The sequence below is a fragment of the Solanum lycopersicum genome, chromosome 1, assembly GCF_036512215.1.
Source record: "Solanum lycopersicum chromosome 1, SLM_r2.1".
NCBI lineage: Eukaryota > Viridiplantae > Streptophyta > Magnoliopsida > Solanales > Solanaceae > Solanum > Solanum lycopersicum.
Window position 1 is genome coordinate 93,724,168 of NC_090800.1, and position 19,800 is coordinate 93,743,967.

The following is a 19,800-nucleotide window of genomic DNA, read 5'->3' on the forward strand; positions in this document are numbered from 1 at the left end:
GTGGTCAATCTCACTGATCATTTGCTTCACCACGCCCAAGACGGAGGATAAAATACCAGTTCAATAGTTTTACAAGTTCAGTATAGTACAATGAATTAAGATTTACTCGATACAAAGTAACGAAATAATCCTACTAATCAAACAAAGTTGACTTGTGCAAGTGGAAAGGGTATCATCAGCACACGAATGTCCTATCAATCCTCCCACTTTTGAGTTCACAATGAGTACTCATCAAGACAATATACTAGTACTAGTCTTCTTGGCTTTCTTGCTTGCATAAATCTTACCATATAAGCTCCTGGTTCTAATGGATAACAAAATATCCAAGCCGAACCCAATGATGCAAGCTATAGCCATAACTATAAATACAAGCCTGTAGCAGTGAGCACCTACACAAGTGTTACCACCATCAGCTGTTGTTGTAGCCTGAGCATCATATAACAGACCCGCAAGCAAACCAGAGAAGAGAAATGAGCCGAGTGGAAGGTTGAGAATTAGGACATTATAAATGAGACCGTAATATTTGAGACCAAAGAGTTCAGAAGCAGCTGGAACAGATATGGCAAGACGAACCCCATAGCAAATTCCAACCACAATGGAGCCAATGTAGAGTGATCCTGGCATAGCCATGGCTAAACAGATGTATCCAACAGCCATCAGAATCTGTGAAGCCGCATTCCATATTGGTCTTGGCACTGCAGCTTTCCTGCAAATAACAAAATTAACATCACTATTATCAAAACTAAACTAGTACACTAGCTTGGATTTGAGGTTGTAAGATTTACTCCCTCTCCAAATCAGTGTGAACATTGCATTACTTTAAAAATATGGACGACTTTGCCCTCCATTTCATTTTTGGTACAAATTAACCTTGTTAGCCGAGTATCAAAATAATAATGTCCCGTCTAGGGGAAGAACTAGCAAGGGCTCAGTGTCATCCAAACCTTCTTTCATGGATAATTTTTATATGTACAAAGTAAGATGTTGAACCCCTTTGACTAATATTTAGAATATTCTAAATGAAAATCCAAGCTTCGGCATGCTAAAGGTTGTTGTAGCTTGTATGTAAAGGGGTTCATGTTGTCCCTTGAACTATTTGAATGGGACAAATATATTCTAATAAAATTCTTGATGCTGTAAAAATATGGTTCTGAATTTCTGCAATTCACCGTCCAAGTTGGAGAATCTAGACAATCTTTTTCCGACTAAAGAAAGATATTCTTAAAAGCAATCTCTATTGGTCAAAAATTGAAATGAAGGAAATAAAAAGACAAGCACGGTCCACAACTTTTTTGCAGTTTTAATGCGAGGAAGACTAAAATATATTATAGCTTGGAAGTTTCTCAAGAGAAGCGATACCATTAACTATTACGAAAGGGAATATAATATATTTTCTAATCTTTCTTAGATCTCGTTGAAAATGTTGTTTATAGATAATCTATTAAACATATAAAGGAGATTAGACTTTTACACAAAAGTACATGAAAGTCACAAAATTTACACCATAAAAAAGAAAAGCTGAACGAACCATTAACTATTATGAAAGAGAATATAATTTATTTTCTAATCTTTCTTAGATCTCGTTGAAAATGTTGTTTATAGATAATCTATTAACATATAAAGAGGATTAGATTTTTACACAAAAATACATGAAAGTCACACAATTTATCTCCCACCAATTTACCCCATAAAAAAAAAGATAATGCACAAGTACCCCTCAACCTAGGCCTGAAATTCCAGAGACACACTTATACTATACTAAAGTCCTATTATCTCCTTAATTTATTTTACAAGTAATTTTCTACCTCTTTTTAGTCTACGTGGCACTAGTTTGAAGAAAAAAAAGTCAACCATCGTTGGACCCACAAGATAGTGCAACGTAGGTTAAAAAAAAGTAAAAAATTATTAATAAAATAAGTTCAGGGGTAATAGGACCTTAGTATAATATAAGTATGTCTCTGAGATTTCGGGCATAGGTTGAGGAGATACTTGAACATTATCCCAAAAAAAAAGTTAAAATGAACCATTAACTATTATGAAAGAGAATATAATCTATTTTCTAATCTTTCTTAGATTTCGTTAAAATATTGTTTATAGATAATCTATTAACGTATAAAGGGGATTAGACTTTTACACAAAAGTACATCAAAGTCACAATTTATCTACCACCAAGTTACCCATAAAAAAGAAAAGTCCTCATCGGCCTAATGTGCCCACCAACTTATGCCACCTTCGTCCAGCTTTTCTTTTACTTCATTCATATGAAATTTAAAAAATAGAAAAACAATTATAAATTTTGTAATTTAAATTAACGATAAGGAATATCCAATAAATATCCTTGTTTTTTATTTTGGATCTTCTGAATCATTTTCATAGGAGGTCCTGACCCATTTTTTTTCTGATCTCTCGAGAAAAAACTTCAGTCTTTTCATAAAAAAATAGGAGGCAGAATATTTTGGTTTTCGAGCACATATTTATTGGTGAAAAAATTAAATGAATTCAAATAGATTTTTCTCGAACTTAAAAATGAAAAGAGTCATTTTCTTTAAGAAACTAAAATAAAAATAAATTAATCAAATTATAATAAAATGAGTAACTTCTGCACATTTAATAAAAAGTAGTCTTATACCAATAGCTAGACGAATCTGCCGTTTTATGTAGTATATATAAAGTATGCATATACTCTATTATATACCTATAGACTATTTTCAAGTTAAAGCAATTTAGCTTAGAAGGGAAAAGATAGGAAGTTCATTTCAATTTCTTCCCACCAAACACTAATTTAAGTTTAAAATAAGTTGCTTTTGAGGGAATACCCCCTTTTGTTTCTATAGTTGCAAAAAGACTATGGAAAGGGAATCCTCAACAAAACTACCTTCAAGTACACCTAAACTTGAGATTTCCATAATCAGTCACAATTAGTCAAATGCTTTGAATTGAAAAACAAGTACGATTAGTAAAGTAGGGCTATTTTGGCTTTAAAATACTTAAACTACGTTGGTTCAAATAGGCTCGAAATCAAGCTACAAAGTAGAAAAGATGTACGTGTAACTAGCATACAAAAACAAAAATCTAGTAAGTTTAATAAATTATAGGGATGGTAAACTTACTTGATGAAGTATTCGGAGACGGAGCCGGAAATAATTCGACCGAAAAATCCCCAAATGCTGGTGAGGGAGACGAAAATGGAAACATCAACATATCCCAGAGCTAATCCCATTTGCCCCAAATTGTTCATCACAGTCAAACCTGTTCCAACTCCACAAAGAAATGATACAAACAAGATCCAGAAATCCAGAGTCCTTATTGCCTCGAAAATCGTGTGATCTTCTCCAATAACAGGTTGCCGTTTCTCCACTGCAACTGGCACCTTATTTTCCTCCACTACAACAGTCTCCTTTTTCTCAACTTCTTCTGTAACCGTTTCTTCAACGCACAGTAATGGCTCTGCAACATTGTTATTCCCTTCAACGTCAAAGTTCTCTGAATTTTCGCGGATAAAATTTTTCACCATAAGGTGAATCGGAATGAACAAAGGCGATGCTATAAGTACCAGAAGTATTGCAGCAAAAAATTGTGAAAAAACTTTGCCATGAGTACCGGAAATGTCAAATACTAACAAATAAACAGCTATAATGACGGCAATTATGTTAATGACGCCGAAGTATTTGACCTCTTCCTTTTCTTCTGCAGAAGTTGAGGAAGGTGGAATTTCACGGAGAAAGACAATCGCCGCGAGACAAACGGAAAAAGGAACTACGGCAAGTATGAGTAAGAAAGTAGCTGGATCGCTGGAAAATAACGCCGAACAAATATCGGTGAATATTGCCGTACTCAATCCAACATATCCTTTCAAAATCCCGGTTACAGGTCCCCTGTTTTTCCTGAAATTCCTTATACAAGTAACTAATACGGCGGTGTTCATCCATGTAGTACTGTTACCTCCCATGCATAAAAATATACACATGACCCAGTAAGGAAGAGGTTTAATTGTACCACTAACGACAAGCCATTGTACACCGTAACCAATGAAACCTTCGATTCCTCCAATGAAAAGAATAACCGGAGTAGATAGACGGTCGGAGGCAAGTCCGGCGAGTATCCCGAACGCTTTTCCGACATCCTTAGCTACTGAGAGGTTGTTTAATTGGAGCTGAGTGAGTGCCATTAGAGACTTTAAAGCGTCGGAGTAGTTAGAGAAAGTGTAATTGTTGCCGGAAATAGCTTGTACCCAAACGGCGGCGACGAAGCCAAGCCATTTTCCGACGGGAGAATTGTAACTGAATACAAAAGTCATCAGAGTACAAAGTAGCTTAGAATTAAGATTAGTAAAGAAACACAAATTTTTGGTTCAAATTTTTTTGATTCAAAAAGGCAAAGAATTGATTATTATATAGAGAATTAATAGGCTTTTATTTTATTTTGATTAAAATTTGTTGCTGTCAAGTTGCACATTGTTGTTTCTACGAAAACACATACATATTGCCCATCGCTTTTGTAATTTGAAAAATAAAATATATTATTTTCTTCCTAAGTGTATTTTTTATTTTATTTTACGTCTGAGGTGAAAAAAAATTGCTTGAAGAAGATTATGTACTGCATTTTGTTACAGGGTAGGTAGATCATAAATTCATAATAAATACACGTTCAATGATAACCTCAATCATTAGGGGGAAAAATATAGATGCCACATCCGCTTATAAAAATTTATATTAAGCTACTTATAAAATAATATAATATAATACAATACAATATAACATAATAAATATTTGTATAAATCATTCGAAGAAAGTATAGTAAGATCTTGCAATATGTATTTTTATTCATCTATTTTTTATTGGAAAACACCCAAAGAAACAAGCACCTTCTATTCACTTTTTTCTTATACATTCATTTAGGTGGTTGTTACGCATCATTATATAATTTATTGTATTGTATTATATTGTATGTCATATATATTTATAATTTAAATAATATTTTTTTATAAAAAAATAAAATCTAAATAGAATAAAAATGAAAACATTAGTATAAATGATAATTTAAATTTTTTAAATATTTATTATCCAACGAATTAAATAGTCTGATATAAGTATTAAAATAAATATGCTTTGAAATAAAGGATGGAGGACTTTGGTAACATAGTTATCGTTAATATGACAATGACGATGAATCATCTCGTGTAAGGGCCGTATTGCACCGTGTTGTCATGATTTTAGGACCAATATCATCAATTATGATATCCTTCACTTTCTTTTCGATTTTTAATGAAAATGAATATTACAAATTTAATACTGTAAATGCAATAGATAAACCATAAATATAACAATCAAGACTTTGATAGTACTCCCATGGTATGACAATAATTGATTATAACCGAACTATAACCGTTCGGTCTTTAATTATTTGTCTATTTTAAAATTAAATTTTTATTAAAAAATAATTATTAATATAATTAATTTATTATTCTATTTCTATTAGTTATAAAGTAAATAAATTAAAAAATTTAAGATTCTTAAAAAAATTTATATTTTTTAAAGTAATTAATTGATAATATAATAGATAAATTTTTTTTATCATTTTTTGATTTATCAAAATAAATAAATAAATAGGAACAATTAAAAAATATAAAATAGATAAATAATTAAGAACTCATTAAACTAAAATACAAATATCAAAAAAATGAGACCAATAATAATACTTATAAATATCAATACATGTGCATCCTTACCTTTGATTTTGACTCTTTTTTTTTTCTCACTAAACTACTCCTATTTCCCATAGATTAATTACGAACTTTTCTCCTTATTAATTACACTTACCTAAAATGAAAATGAGGTCGTATGAGAGTGTAGATGTCTAATGTACACGAGGAAGTTATTTGAAATTTGATAGAATTTTTTTACTTTTTTTTAATCTAAAAATAATTTATAATATCTAATTTTTTTTCAAATTTAAAGTTTATATTAATTATAAAATATTTAATTTTATTTTAGATTAGTATCTCGAAAAATTCTCCTTTAAGAAGAATTCCTTAATTATTTATAAATAAGATGTAATATCTATTTGAATGAATGTAACCAGTACAAAGTTTTATTATGCATTCTTGCTTTAATTTCTCTTTCTATTTTCTTCCATTCTGTAATAGAAGATGGGTGAAAATTATTCATACCCTCCAATTTCAATTTAAAAATCAAACTCTTCTCTCAATTTTTAAAAACTAATTATTATCTTTTTGTCATATATTTACAGTACTAATTAAATTGATAAATCAAGAGAACAGATGGAGTTTAAATTGGTTTTGAGTTTTCATTAAATGGTTTGTCGTCGTCTTGTAGGGCATTTCCTATCTCTTAATTAAAACAACTTTGTTTCATTCACAATATTTCTTTGTCAAACCATTGGGACGTGACATTCCATAAAACTGTTTCGGTTTTGGATCATGAACATCACATTCATTTATCTATCACAAATTTCGAAAATATCTTAAGTTTATACATAATAAAACAGTATCACATAAACTATAAAGTAAAGCGTGGATATAATAATGAAAAAGGGTCAAAACTCGTTGAACTATAGAAAAAGATTTTAAAATATCTTTTATTCATATTTTGGTATAAATACCTTTTCATTCACCAATTTGATTCCCATATACCCTTCTATTCATTTTTTTTTGGCTCAGTTATATTATTTCATTCACTTTTTTGACTAATTTATACTTTTATAACTAGCCACTAAAGTTTTCTTTAAAAAAAAAAGAATATTTGTTATTTGTCATTTTCTTATTAGATAAAATAAAAATCTCATTTCTATTAATTATTTCCCCATAATCGATTTAAATAAAAATATTTTTACCTCTTCAAGACCCCTTTTTTTAAAAAAAAAAATCTAGCAAGTTTGTATTTTCTCTGATTTATTTTATTTTTTTAGAGAAGTTTGTTTTAAATAATTAATATATTATAAAAATATTAATAATTCCACAAATGTCTATCTTTCTTTTTAAAATAAATAAATAAATAGAAAAATTTGTTAATTTTTTTTTTTATTTTGCTAATCTGTGATAGCTACTTTTAAAAGAAAAAGTTTCACAAACAATTTCACTTACAAGATTATCTCATTAAAAAATGAAAGAAAAAAAAAGCAGATTAATGGTCATAGCCATAGGAAAAATTTAAAGTAGAAAAATAGAGAAAAATGTGTATAATATATTTATAGATAAAACAATATATTGTTATAAGTATGGCATAATAATTTTTTTTATAAAATACTAATCATCTATATCATGTTTAGAATCTTGACTTAATTAATTAAACATTAGCCGTTAATTTTGTTATGAGTCTTCAATCCAAGTAAAAATTGAGAAGGAGTCAAAAATAAATTTAAAAAAAAATTATAATTCTTTTTATAAAAATATTGAGGTCTTAAAGAAGTATATTATTTTGATTTGAATAAATAATGACAAATAATCTAATTGAGGTGGGCACTTTATATTATCTAATAGGCATAACACATAATAAATATTTTTTAAAAATAAAAAATAAAGAAAAATTGTTAGTTTCAAGGATATAAGTAAACCAAATAGATGAATTATAAAAGATATTTAGACCAAAAGATAAATGAACGTATTTTTAAACCTTTTCCTAATAGTACAATGCTATTTTTGATCCTTTTCCCATGTAATAATGATGAATTCAAAATGTAACCTTCAGGTTCATAAGATCTAGTAATGTTTACATGGATTTTGTATACAATTATTATTTTTTGTAGAGATTTATAAATTTAAAATTTGATGATGAATAGCGATCAAGATTTAGAATTAAAAATTATCAATTTTTTATAGGAGAGAAGTTCCCTTTTTAAAGAGTTAGATACAATTTCGAGTAGACATAGCTACAAAAAGTATTTATTTTTTTTCATTTCCAAGTAATTGCATGAAGCATGTCGTTATACCTTTTCTTTGCATTTAGGCATTGTGTGCTGTTGAAAAATAAACAGCATGGATTAGCTTATGAAAAATCAAACAAACAAAAAGAATGATTGGTGTATTTGATCGATTATTATTTATCTCAAACTCAAAATATCATAATTATTATTACTAGGTGAAAATATGAATTTTCTATATAATATACGATACAGTTACATAACATAAGAAGTATAGAACTTCTTATAGAATTTATAGAGAAATTAGTGAAAGAAAATTATTTAACATGATATGTTGTTATTTCTTACTTTTTAGCTACTCCTTTTATGTAATTTTTTTTATTTCAATTTACGTGAATATGTAGTTAAATATATTTTTATATTATTATTACATTTTATTAAAAAAAATTAATTATTAGGCAAGTTACTTGTGCTGGTATTTTTTGCATGGTAAAAAAAAAATAGTGTTTCACACTCCAACTCCATATACCTTCACCAAGAAAATATATTTTTATTTGGTTAAACACAAATTGTAGAATATAAAAAAAAAATTCAAATCATATAATTTTAAGCTAAGAATATGTAATGTACAATTGTAATTTTAAATAATCATACGAATAAAATGAAAAAAAAATCGAGAACCATGAATGAAAATAGAAAAGTATATTTGGTGCGCAAGTTGCTATAAAGTAAGTTGTCGATAAGTTTATTTTTGTTTGCTAGAAATCAAATCATCAAATAAATAAATAAATTTGGTACACAAGTTGTTGATAAGCTGTGTCTGTTTAATAAGGCAGCTGCCTTATACGGAATTGTATCTTTTTTGCTGTTTGCCCAAAATACACCAACCGACAGACTATACAAATGTGCTCCGTACTTATTTAATCTATCAAACAACAAAATTCAATCACGACTCTTTTATGAATTACAAATATAACTATGCACTCTTACTGATATAATTACTAATCAGTAGATATTAAAAATTCATTGATATGTGCTAAACATCAAATTTTTGAAAATACAAAAGTTTTCGAAGCTAAGAATAAATTAATTTGATTTGATGTATGACAACAAGTGAGGAACATAACCCTTCATTGAATTTGAAAATTTACTTTCTCATATATTCCTTCGATATTAACTAATATAGATAAAAATTCAATTAAGTATAATTAGGTCTAGTAATGTCTAATGGCTTTATAAATTCATGCCATGTATACTATATAATAATTTATGGTTGAGATTTATTTAAATTATATATTCATCTGAATAATAAAATAAAAAAACTGTTAATTATTTTTTATTTTTCTAAAACTATCAAATAAAATAATTAAGTGTACTCAAATTAATATTTTCAACAAAAAGAATTGAGATTGGGGGTATGAGGATCGAGAGCTGACGATAAGACAAAATTTGATAATGCAAATACTTTCAATCTGGTATATTAACTTTTCTTTTTCAATCTTATTTAAAAAAAATTGGCTTTGTGTATACACTTAATTGTCTTATTTGATAGTTTTAAAAAAATATTAATAGTTAACAACTTTGTTATTTTTATTATTCAAATGAGTATATTTAATTTAAATAAATTTCAACTATAAATTATTATATAATACACCTATCATGAATTATAAGGTTATTGTATATTACTTGACCTATTTATACTTGATCGGATCTTTATTCCTAATATTTTAATACACTGTATATGTAAAAGTTAATTAAAAATCAATAATTGAAATATTATCTTTTTAAAGCTGATATGAAAAGGAAAAGAATAAGCTATTAATCTACTTCCTTATTATTGAAATTAGAAAAGACTTAGAAGTTTGTTGCGTATGAAATTAAATAACTAAAAAAAACAAATTTTGAGGATTATAAAAATGCGTGAATGGTGGTGTGCGGTCTATTTATTTTCACTTATGGAAGTAATTATGAGCTTAAAATTATTAAGCATATTATTTTTTTTAAGAATTATTTATTTGATTTGATTTGATTACAATTATTTAAATCTCATATAAGTTTTAAAAACTTTCACGGATCATTTCAATACCCCACACACAACTAATATTTTTAGAGTGCAACTGTTGTGCACCATCAATACATAAAATTCTCTACACTATCAAATAATTTTTAAGATATACATGGTTACTTAATTATGTAATTAATAAAATATCTTTTTGGAAAAATAGAACAAGAAGATAAAGAGATAGAACAAAAAAATATCAGATTTAGAAAACCAATTATTTAAATCATGTTCAGTTTTTTAGTTTATGCATCTTCTTTCGTTGTATTGATCTTTCAATTATTTTCAATCAAATCGTGTTTAAAAGTTGTTTGTAAATTTTCTTGAGGATAATAATTATATTTTTATCAGTAATCATATTGTTATCAACCTTTTAATTTTCGATCTGAAATATTATAGTATAGCAGATCAGAATAACAAGTTGTTTGTATGGATCATGACTTTGTCAAAATTTCAAAAGAAAAAACAATGACTATTAAGAAATTATTCTGATGGAAAAAAAACAGACGTAGAAAATAAAAAAAAACTTGATTAATTTAAAAGAAAACTATGAATTAATTTTAGTTAGAGGAGAAAGACAACTCAACTTTCCTTTGCTATATTTTAACATAATTATAATTATATTCAAACAAATATTTTATTAATTACTTAATTAAGTTATAATATTTATCTTAAAAATTATTTAATACGGTAGAGAATCTTATATACGGCTAAAACTTAAACTCAAATTTTTAATCACTATCAATCACCAAAAAGTTTTGAGAATATTTTAATTTGGTAATTTTCTAAAATTTATTCAAACTTTATATAAAAATAGATTAAACATATTTGACACTAGAAAGGTAAATGTCGTTATCATATTTTCATATTACCAATATAATATTTTAAAATATTAAATTTGTTCCACAAATCCATACTCATACAGATTATTTAATACTGTAGGCATGTTTCAGACTTTGCTTATCATATTTTTAATAAAAAATTAAATATGTACGGTGCAAAAAGACAGTGTGACAATCTGTCGTCCTCAGATAGGGACGCCAATTGAAAAGCACCTAATAAAAACTCAAACTCTCTTTTTTGTAATAATATCTACTCAACTCGATTATGTATAGATATTTTAGGGCAGTCAATTCAAAGTCATATTTATAATTATTATTATTGAATCATTTATAACAGTAGTACACATGTGTTATAATTTTACAAGATGGAGATTTTAAAATTTTTGAAGATAGAAATGATATTTTCAATCAATTAATGAATTGTTTGTAATCTCAATTGTCATTTCAATTTATTTTTTTGATATAAAATTTAATTCATTATATTTTGTATTAAAAATAGTCATTTTAAATTATAGAGAATGAGTCATGCCTATCACAAATCTATCATTTTAAATTTTATAGAATAACTCATGCTTAACATGAAAAAAATTACTTGAACCGTGAGAAAAAATTGTATTTGAAAAAGTAGCTAGCAGTATTTTGACTAGTTAATCGTTATAAAATTGTATGTATTTTAAAAATTTATATATTTTACTAGTTTAGGGATTAATTAATTTTTTCATGATTTTTGATATCACAATTTTTATAATGACATGATATATATATATATACCCTTTAACTTTCATTTCAAATTTATATCCTTAAACTTTGGTTATGCACAAATAGATACTTAACTTGTATAAAGTTGTCCAAGTAGATATATTAGTCCTATGCGGTACAATTCACATAAGACACAAATTGTCATATAGAATATCACATAAAACGTGTATGTTTATTTATATAAATTTTAATGTCTATTTATACACATTCAAATACTTTTTAATAATGAGCACATCACTCCTATTACATTCCGCTTGAGATAGAAGGACATCAGGTGGTCTCATTCAAACAAAGAAATCCTAGAGAACTATTTAATGACCCAACAAGTGGCAATTTATTTACAGCCAAATAGGATCCATCAAACATGTTATCCACGCTATGCAAGTGAAATGGTTTACATCAAAGGTTGAGTTTGTGAAGGTAAACATTGGTGATAGAAGTAGAAGGCATATTTAGAATTTTAGGACGATGTTGCACTATATAGAAAGGTGGATCTATTCGATTTAACGTTTAGGTTCTTATCATTAAAAATGATTAAAATTTCAAAATAATAGATTCAAAATTGAAATGCTTAATTAATTAATTAAAATGTTAAATGTATCATCCATAACCACTTCAAGAATATTACCTAATTTTAGATAGAAAAATAAAATAAGATAGAAATAATATCCAAATTTACAGAGAGATGCATCTAATCATTGTTACATTATACGATACTTTTAATATTGATTTATACGTCTATTTAAAAAACAAAACAAAAAAGTAAAATTATTATATCTGATTTCGAGAGGAAAGCATGGGATCACACTAATTCAGTGACCCCTCGTGTATGTGACTTTACTCATAAGAGAGTAAGTTGATTCAGATTTAACAGTGAAAGAATAAATGAAAAAGATAATTAAGTGTATATGACTCTATTTCAAGATATTTTAAAGAATGATAGCTGATGATAGATATGGTACAAACTTATGTCTATTAACTAGTTTTTTCAACATTTATTAATAAGAATATATATATATATATATATAATTTATTAATACAATGCTTTAAAATATCGCATAATCTTTTTAATGAATCATGAGTTGCTTATTTGTTAAAATAGTATCAAAATTGATTGTTTTTTTTTACACTTTTACTGTGTGAAAAATTTACGAAATATCCATTATTTAAAAATTTAAATAAATTTCAACTTTATATTAATTTAATTTTATATTTAACAATTTTAAATATTACCCAAATAATTCGTAAAAGTCGTGATTCATGCGAGCTGTTACAATAATTTGTATTTATCGATCGTCGTTACATCAATTTCCCTTTTCCAATATGCAAGTGGGGAGGATTGAAAATGACATCTTTAATTAGTTTTTGTCAATTCCCTTTTTCTTTCTTTTCAACTCACTTTATCATGGTAGGGTCCACTGAACTCTCAGGGACTGTTTGGTCTTTTCAGCTTTACTCTCAACTCGCTATAACCCCAATGTAGCTATGAAAAGGCAAAAATGCATTTTGTTGTATATAAATATATATTTTTTCTTTGAAGAAATAAAAAATGTCTCCGACTTTTAAATATTTTTTTATTCATAGAATGGATCGCTTTCTGCTTACCCTTTATGTAAACAGTGTTGTTAATGAATTAGTAATATAAATATTCATAAATCAAATAAATTTATTTTTTAATAATAAGATAGGATCTGTATTTGTTTTTTATTTTTCAGTGACTATTTTAGCTTTTAGGACAAAGTTAAAGAGTAGTACGAATATAATATAATGTTTTTTTACTTTTTGGGTTCAAATTCTTAAAAATGTGTATGCTGTAAAAGAGAGTAGACAGTACATGTCTCCGAGTGAAACGAATATGATAATTAATAAATTAACAGGCGATTGCAATTAATTAAATAATATATAGAGTACTGGACTGAACCTTTTTAATTGCAGTATTAATAAGTTTTAATTTTCTATTTCATGATTTTAGGCAAGTTGCATGAGAAACAACAACCTATGTATTACAGCAGCTTTATAAATCTGCTCGAATATAACGTGTGCTATCAATCAATTCAAAATAAAAGAGATTAAATTTTCTTGACGTTGAACTTTTTTTTGATGAATTATTATAGAGGTATTTGTATTAAAATAATATTTTTTTATAAAATTGAAAGTTAGAGATTTTTGTTAAAGATGGAGGAATTATAATTTCGTCTACATAAATTGTTGATGAATATATATGCTTCACCTATCATCGTCGTTGTTTAATATACTTCTCTTTTTTATCTAGTCAAATTTCAATACTTCACGACATTCAACGTATAATAATTATTTTAAAAAAGAAAAATCTCTTCTTCTTGATAAGTTTTTAACAGATGACTGAATTGGACTGCCCAAATTGATTTGGCATGAAATATGTAAACTCAACTATTCCAGATTAGACATCACCTATTTTTCAAATGTTTGGTCCAAACATTAAAATGAGAGTTCTAAACCAATTTTTCTTCATTTTCTGGAAAATGTATCTTTCAACCAAAATTCATAATTTTTTTTTTGAATTTCGTGTAATTATGCAACCAAAATAACTAATTAAATTACGCACGTACAAATAATTTTATATTTTTTCGTTATAATATAAATCTAAATTAGTACCGACGTTAAATAATAACTAATGCCGCAGCATTTTGCTACCAATTTTTCAAATGGTTGGTTTCCTATTTATGATGGAAATAAAAGTGGATGTTGAATAGTCAATTGACCAGTTGGAATACTAATGAAAATTATTAATTTTTTTAATTATGGGAAAATGATAAAAAATGCAACGACCTGAAAGGAATAAAAATGTTCTCTCTTTATAGCTTGTTTAAAAATATCTTATTTTTATTAAAAGATGTTCTTGCAATCAATACTTTGATAAAAAATTTCATATAGTTACTATGGCTCAACAATGCTATTTTCTGAATAAATATATAATCTTCTCCTTTTTAAATACATTTTCTTCATAATTAATATATTATTAAAGAATCATGTACTTGTTTTCTTTCTTCTAAAATCATTTTTATTTCTTTCACATAATTTAAAAACATAATTTTTTAGTCTTTTTCCTTTTTTTAATTTGAATTAAGTTGCCGTCCATTGTATTTATGTAAAAATTAGGCAGGGTGACTCTAGTATAAATTCTTTAAATTTTTTTTCTTGTTTCTGTTACTGAATTTTTGTACAAATTGTATTTTGGATTTCACATTAAAAAATGGTTAAAATTTAAATAATTTTGAAACGCTGTTAGGTTCAGCTATTTCATAAATTGACAATCTTTAACAGTCCCTATTTATGTTAACTGGACTTTCCCATTTAGATACTGGGCTAATTGAAAGTGAATATCCGGCCCAAACATGATTTGCATAAAAACCCCCGAAGAAAACAAAGAAGTCAAAAAAGCACCAAAATTAATAATGTGATTAATCAGCACACCGAACTGAACAGGGTAAACAAAGCTGTACAGGAACAACAATTTCATGCTCTGAGTCTGAGATTCTGCTGCCACTGAAATATTAAAATTAAATAAATCATACACTATTTCTCCACAACCCCACTTCCATTATTACCTCATATACATTAAGAGCTTGTGGGAATGTTTAGTTTGTTGATAATGGAGGAGAACAGCTGAGATTCTTGAAGTTTCTAGGTTATTTTTTTTGGGGAGGAGATGGGTAGAGCGATCTCTGTTTTATTGCAGCCTCGATGGCTACTGATCTTTCTTGGGGTTTTACTTGTTATCTTTCTTGCATCTTCCATCTTCCAAAAGGTAACCATTTTCCCTCATTCTTTATCTTTCTTGAGTTATATCTGTGAAGTTTAGGTAATTTCTTATAATGGGTATGGATCTGATGGTACATAATGAAGCATTATTTTTTTTCTGCTTATTGGTACAAAAGATCTGGTCGTTTTTTCACAGTATAGAAATTTACTCAATCGTTTATTAAGTTACTTGATAGTTAATTGAAAGGGATATACAGCCTTTAGTGCAAATATTGCGTTGATTTCTGTCTTCTTGTTCCATTGAAGCATACACAAATCTTGTTGCTTTCGTGTTTTTCCTATCGAATAATGCAATGACTTCGAAAGACACTGGAACCTAGCTGGTGTGCTGATTAACCACCAGCAATGCTAATGTAGTCCAAGATTCTTGGTTTCTTAGCTTATCCTTTGTTGGGTTGGAGTTCATGATGTTTCAAACGTGGCTTCCTCTTTTTTATTCTTGTATGTGGTCAATGAGCATCAATTCATTATCTTGTTTTATGAACCAAGTGTGTTTTCTTTACGGATTTAATAGTGATAGGAGGCATAGGATATAGTCTAATCACCACTACTAGCCAAATTGGAAAGAGGAAATACTTTGTTTTTGAGCTATTTGTGTGAGATTTGGATAATTAGTGAGAATCAATTTTGTGGAAATCATTGTATTTAAATTTGGATAGCTGTGCAAGGATAGTTTATACAGGAGGGATGACTGATGAGTAATAAGTTTGAAGTTGTCCCCTGCAGCAAATTAGAGAACTATATAAGAATCAATAGGAGGAGAAACGGAAGAACAAAAATCCTGGATTAGAACCTCTTCAAAATTCAGATTAGACACCAAACACTAGTCTTAAGAATTATCCCTAGAAGCAAGAAAGTTCACCCAAAACATTGAGATTTCAGCTGCTACATCTCTCTCACATTATTCCTTTTCTGTAAAGCTAGTTTCCCTCAAACCTGCGAGGATGTTAACTAATTGATATGTAATCTATAATTCGTAGATTAGTTGAATCGCAATCTAAAGTTGGTTTAGCTTTCTATAATTCATTATACAACTAGGAGTCATCTCATTCCCCATTGAGATACCCATTTTTCATACAATATCAATTGAGTTGATTATGTCATGAGCCAGTCAGACGTTCAGACACTGATTTACAAAATATAGCAGTTTCCTTAAGTTTAAACTTTTGATCATCATCAAAGAAATGCAAATGGACAGCTAAAACTTGGCCGTGTATCCTTTTTTTTCTTTTGTTCCCATTAAATAGAAAGCTTGGAATCTTCGTTCTGCTCCATATTCATACAGAGAGAACTTGGTGAAAAAAAAAAGAAGGGAAAGGGGGATACTGAATGAAGGACATCATCAACTGTTTCTGTGACAAGCTACTAATATGTTCAAACTTGTACGATGACTTAAGTTTATATATGTATATTTAAATAAGTAAGTTGCTAGATAGATTTGATAAATTCTCGTCTATCTATTTGGGTTTCAAACTCTTTGTCAGGAGCTAGATTTGCTCATTAAAAGTTAAAGCATAGTTCTGGCTCTCCTTTTGCAAGTTCTGTTGATGTCTTCTATTCTATTTCTATGAGCTCCCTTTGCCTAGTGGTGATACTTTACGACCCAACGGCTTACTGAGCTTCTTTATATATACTTTCCTCTTTGATTTCTCAGGAACATGAAATGGTGGATGAGGTGTATGAAGTTACTCACAGAGTGTTCTTGGATGTGGATATAGATAAACAACGTGCAGGTAAACTCATTCTGCTAACGTTCATATATTATTAGATGTCATTGAGTTAATGAACCACAAAAAGTCCCAAGCTTCTTAAATGGAAATCATAACTTCTCTGCACACAATAATAGAGAAAAAGGACAAGAAAAAGGAAATATAAATGGGCTGAATGAGTGACGTAAGCTTTCCTTACTAACCTTTCTGAAACAGTTTGCCCCAACATGTCATGCTGACATAGTTACCTTTCCTTTTGGTTTGCGTAAATTTGTGATCTGTACAGTTGTCCCAATATATCCCCATGTGTTCACCACTTCATCTCATTCTAGTAGTCAGTTAAGGATCCTAATTATTGTCCTATCTTCTCATTCGAAAAAATAGACGCTTGTTAGAGGACATATAATGACTTTGATCTATTAATGATTAGAAAAGCTGTGGTTTGGTGTAGTATGTGCTTCATTCAAGGAAAATGATACTTGTGAACTTGCATTGCTCTTTACTAGCCCTATTTTGTGCTAACATGGTTTGGAGCGTGATGGCTTACTTCAACTAATTGATTTTTTAAGAACAAATGTAATGTTTGAAACTGTACAAGATGTATTTTAGCCACAACTTCTAACAATTATGAAGATTTAGGAATTGTTTGAGAAAATCGTTTTGAAAATTTTCTAACAAAAGATCTTTTACCAAGAAAAAGTTATTTGCCTCTCCAAATAATTATTTGGAGAGTAAAATATTTATACAGCAGGATGGATGGAATGTTATGACGAATATCTAAGGAGCTTCATATGTTGAAGACAAGATCTTCACTGTTTTGATGATTTATGGAATATCAGAATTCGTGCACGGTGAAGACTGGGACACGTTATTGTGTATTGACGATCCAAATTTTGATAATTTGCAGGAAGAATTGTGATAGGATTATACGGGCAAGTTGTACCAAAAACTGTTGGTACGCCTTTATCCATTTTTTTCATGACTTTGCTCTCCTCTTCAGTTTCTTTTGTTCTTCCATTCTTGTTGCATAATGCCTGCAATTTTACTTATGTGCAGAGAATTTCAGGGCGTTGTGCACAGGTACTTTTGAGTTATAACTGGCACTGTTTTGTGCCTTCTTTCACACACATACCTACACATATACATATATGTCTGTGTGTATATGTCACATAATTATTTTAGACTAACAATTGCTGCACTTATTGTCGTTGACTCAGGGGAAATGGGCAAGACTGCTGATGGAATATCTCTTCACTACAAGGGAAAACCATTTCATCGTATAATACCTGGATTCATGATTCAAGGTGGAGATATTGTGTCAGCCGATGGAAGGGGAAACATTTCCATTTATGGTGGTCCCTTTCCTGATGAGAATCTCAAGATAAAGCATTCTCATGCAGGTTTGAAATCATCACTTGATTACTCTAGTTCCATCCATAGGAAAACTAAAGGCAAACTTAAGTACATTCACCTGTTTGTGTACGTTTATTAGCATCTTTGACTTTTGCAGGTGTTATATCCATGGTGAACTCAGGACCCAACTCCAATGGTTGTCAGTTCTTTATACCGACAGTTAAGGCGAGCTGGTAAGGTTTCAAAATGACCGTATTTCAAAGTAACTAGTATCTATTAAATAAAGAAAGCTACACAAAGTCTTTAAAAAATGAATAGTGAATGATCCTTTTGAACATGCTTATACCTAAACCAATGAATGCTCATCTAATTATGATTTTGCAAAACAATACAACAACCTATCTAGTGTGATCTCACAAGAGGGGTTTGGAGAGGGTGGGGGTACACCTTACCACTATGTATTTGAAACCAGAAAACAACTATAATCTTGAAAATTTTTGCTTCAGCACTCCCGTGGTGCTGATTATGAACGGAATGAACCAATGGACCTTACCTTTCTCGAAGAAAGAAACAAAATACTAGTTCAAACAATATCCCAGTTGGTTTTATCCTGCATCGTTTTATGGAAGAACCACAAAAGCCTTGAATGTTTTGAAATTTCTCGTACTAACACCACAGCTACAATCAGGTTGGACGGGGAGCATGTGGTGTTTGGCAAGGTTATTGAAGGTATGGACACAGTATATGCAATTGAGGGCGGAGCAGGAACTTACAGTGGCAAACCTAGGAAAAAGGTGCTTATCGCAGATTCAGGGGAAATACCTAAGAGCAAGTGGGATGAGGACAACCAGAGTTCAGTTTCATAAATATCGTCAAAATTTTGAAGTTACTAACCAGCCCTATATACATTCTGATACACGTACCATTCTTGTGTATTACAAGCTTAATTTATGTGGTGCTAATTATGAGGTCTCAATATTTGATTCATTAACCTTACGGATACGAGTGTTTTTATTCTTAGAATTGGTTGTGAATATTTTTGGTTTTGTAGAGGAACTGAAGTGAGCCTATACATTTTCTTCTCATTAAAACTGGCTTGCTGGTTTTATCCACCATTGCATACTGCCAAGTCCCTTGAGCTTCATTAGGACCTGAAAGAGTTGCCATGACTAGTATTTGGCTGAGACGAGTGTAAATAGAGCGACATGAATATGGATAGTGAGAGAATATTGTCAATCAAATAGCCTATCTTATTCTTCTTGAGCCATAATTAGTGAGGAAATAGTAGAAGTGTTATTTTCTTGTTGGCACAATCAAGAAATTGAAACTGTGTGGACCACATTATCTCTTTGCTGTATGTGAAAATGAAACAATATTCTTAAGGAGCGTTTAACCATTT

The 19,800-nt window shown here is 28.9% G+C and overlaps 2 protein-coding genes across 2 annotated transcripts; one reads left to right on the forward strand and one right to left on the reverse strand.

Moving 5' to 3' along the window:
* Positions 1-43: 43 nt before the first annotated feature.
* On the reverse strand, positions 44-4,647 carry LOC101261467 (protein NUCLEAR FUSION DEFECTIVE 4). The gene is made up of 2 exons (XM_004230977.5): positions 3,111-4,647; positions 44-706 (listed from the first exon to the last, which is right to left on the reverse strand). The coding sequence occupies exons 1-2, from the start codon at positions 4,295-4,297 to the stop codon at positions 232-234; spliced, it is 1,662 nt and encodes a 553-aa protein (XP_004231025.1). The 5' UTR covers positions 4,298-4,647; the 3' UTR covers positions 44-231.
* Positions 4,648-13,240: 8,593 nt separating this feature from the next.
* On the forward strand, positions 13,241-19,492 carry LOC101262058 (peptidyl-prolyl cis-trans isomerase CYP21-1). Its single transcript, XM_010317069.4, has 7 exons — positions 13,241-15,325; positions 16,994-17,072; positions 17,956-18,003; positions 18,105-18,128; positions 18,266-18,448; positions 18,559-18,634; positions 19,090-19,492. The coding sequence occupies exons 1-7, from the start codon at positions 15,227-15,229 to the stop codon at positions 19,265-19,267; spliced, it is 687 nt and encodes a 228-aa protein (XP_010315371.1). The 5' UTR covers positions 13,241-15,226; the 3' UTR covers positions 19,268-19,492.
* Positions 19,493-19,800: the final 308 nt, after the last annotated feature.

What these genes read in the sequence shown, in the direction of transcription:
- LOC101261467 (XM_004230977.5), bottom strand. Translation starts at nt 4,297, where the DNA reads ATGACTTTTGTATTCAGTTACAATTCTCCCGTCGGAAAATGGCTTGGC. An exon ending in GTCTCCGAATACTTCATCAA is followed by an intron (nt 707 to 3,110) that starts GTAAGTTTACCA and finishes TGTTATTTGCAG; the next exon opens with GAAAGCTGCAGTGCCAAGAC.
- LOC101262058 (XM_010317069.4), top strand. Translation starts at nt 15,227, where the DNA reads ATGGGTAGAGCGATCTCTGTTTTATTGCAGCCTCGATGGCTACTGATC. An exon ending in TATAGATAAACAACGTGCAG is followed by an intron (nt 17,073 to 17,955) that starts GTAAACTCATTC and finishes GATAATTTGCAG; the next exon opens with GAAGAATTGTGATAGGATTA. An exon ending in TTTCAGGGCGTTGTGCACAG is followed by an intron (nt 18,129 to 18,265) that starts GTACTTTTGAGT and finishes TCGTTGACTCAG; the next exon opens with GGGAAATGGGCAAGACTGCT.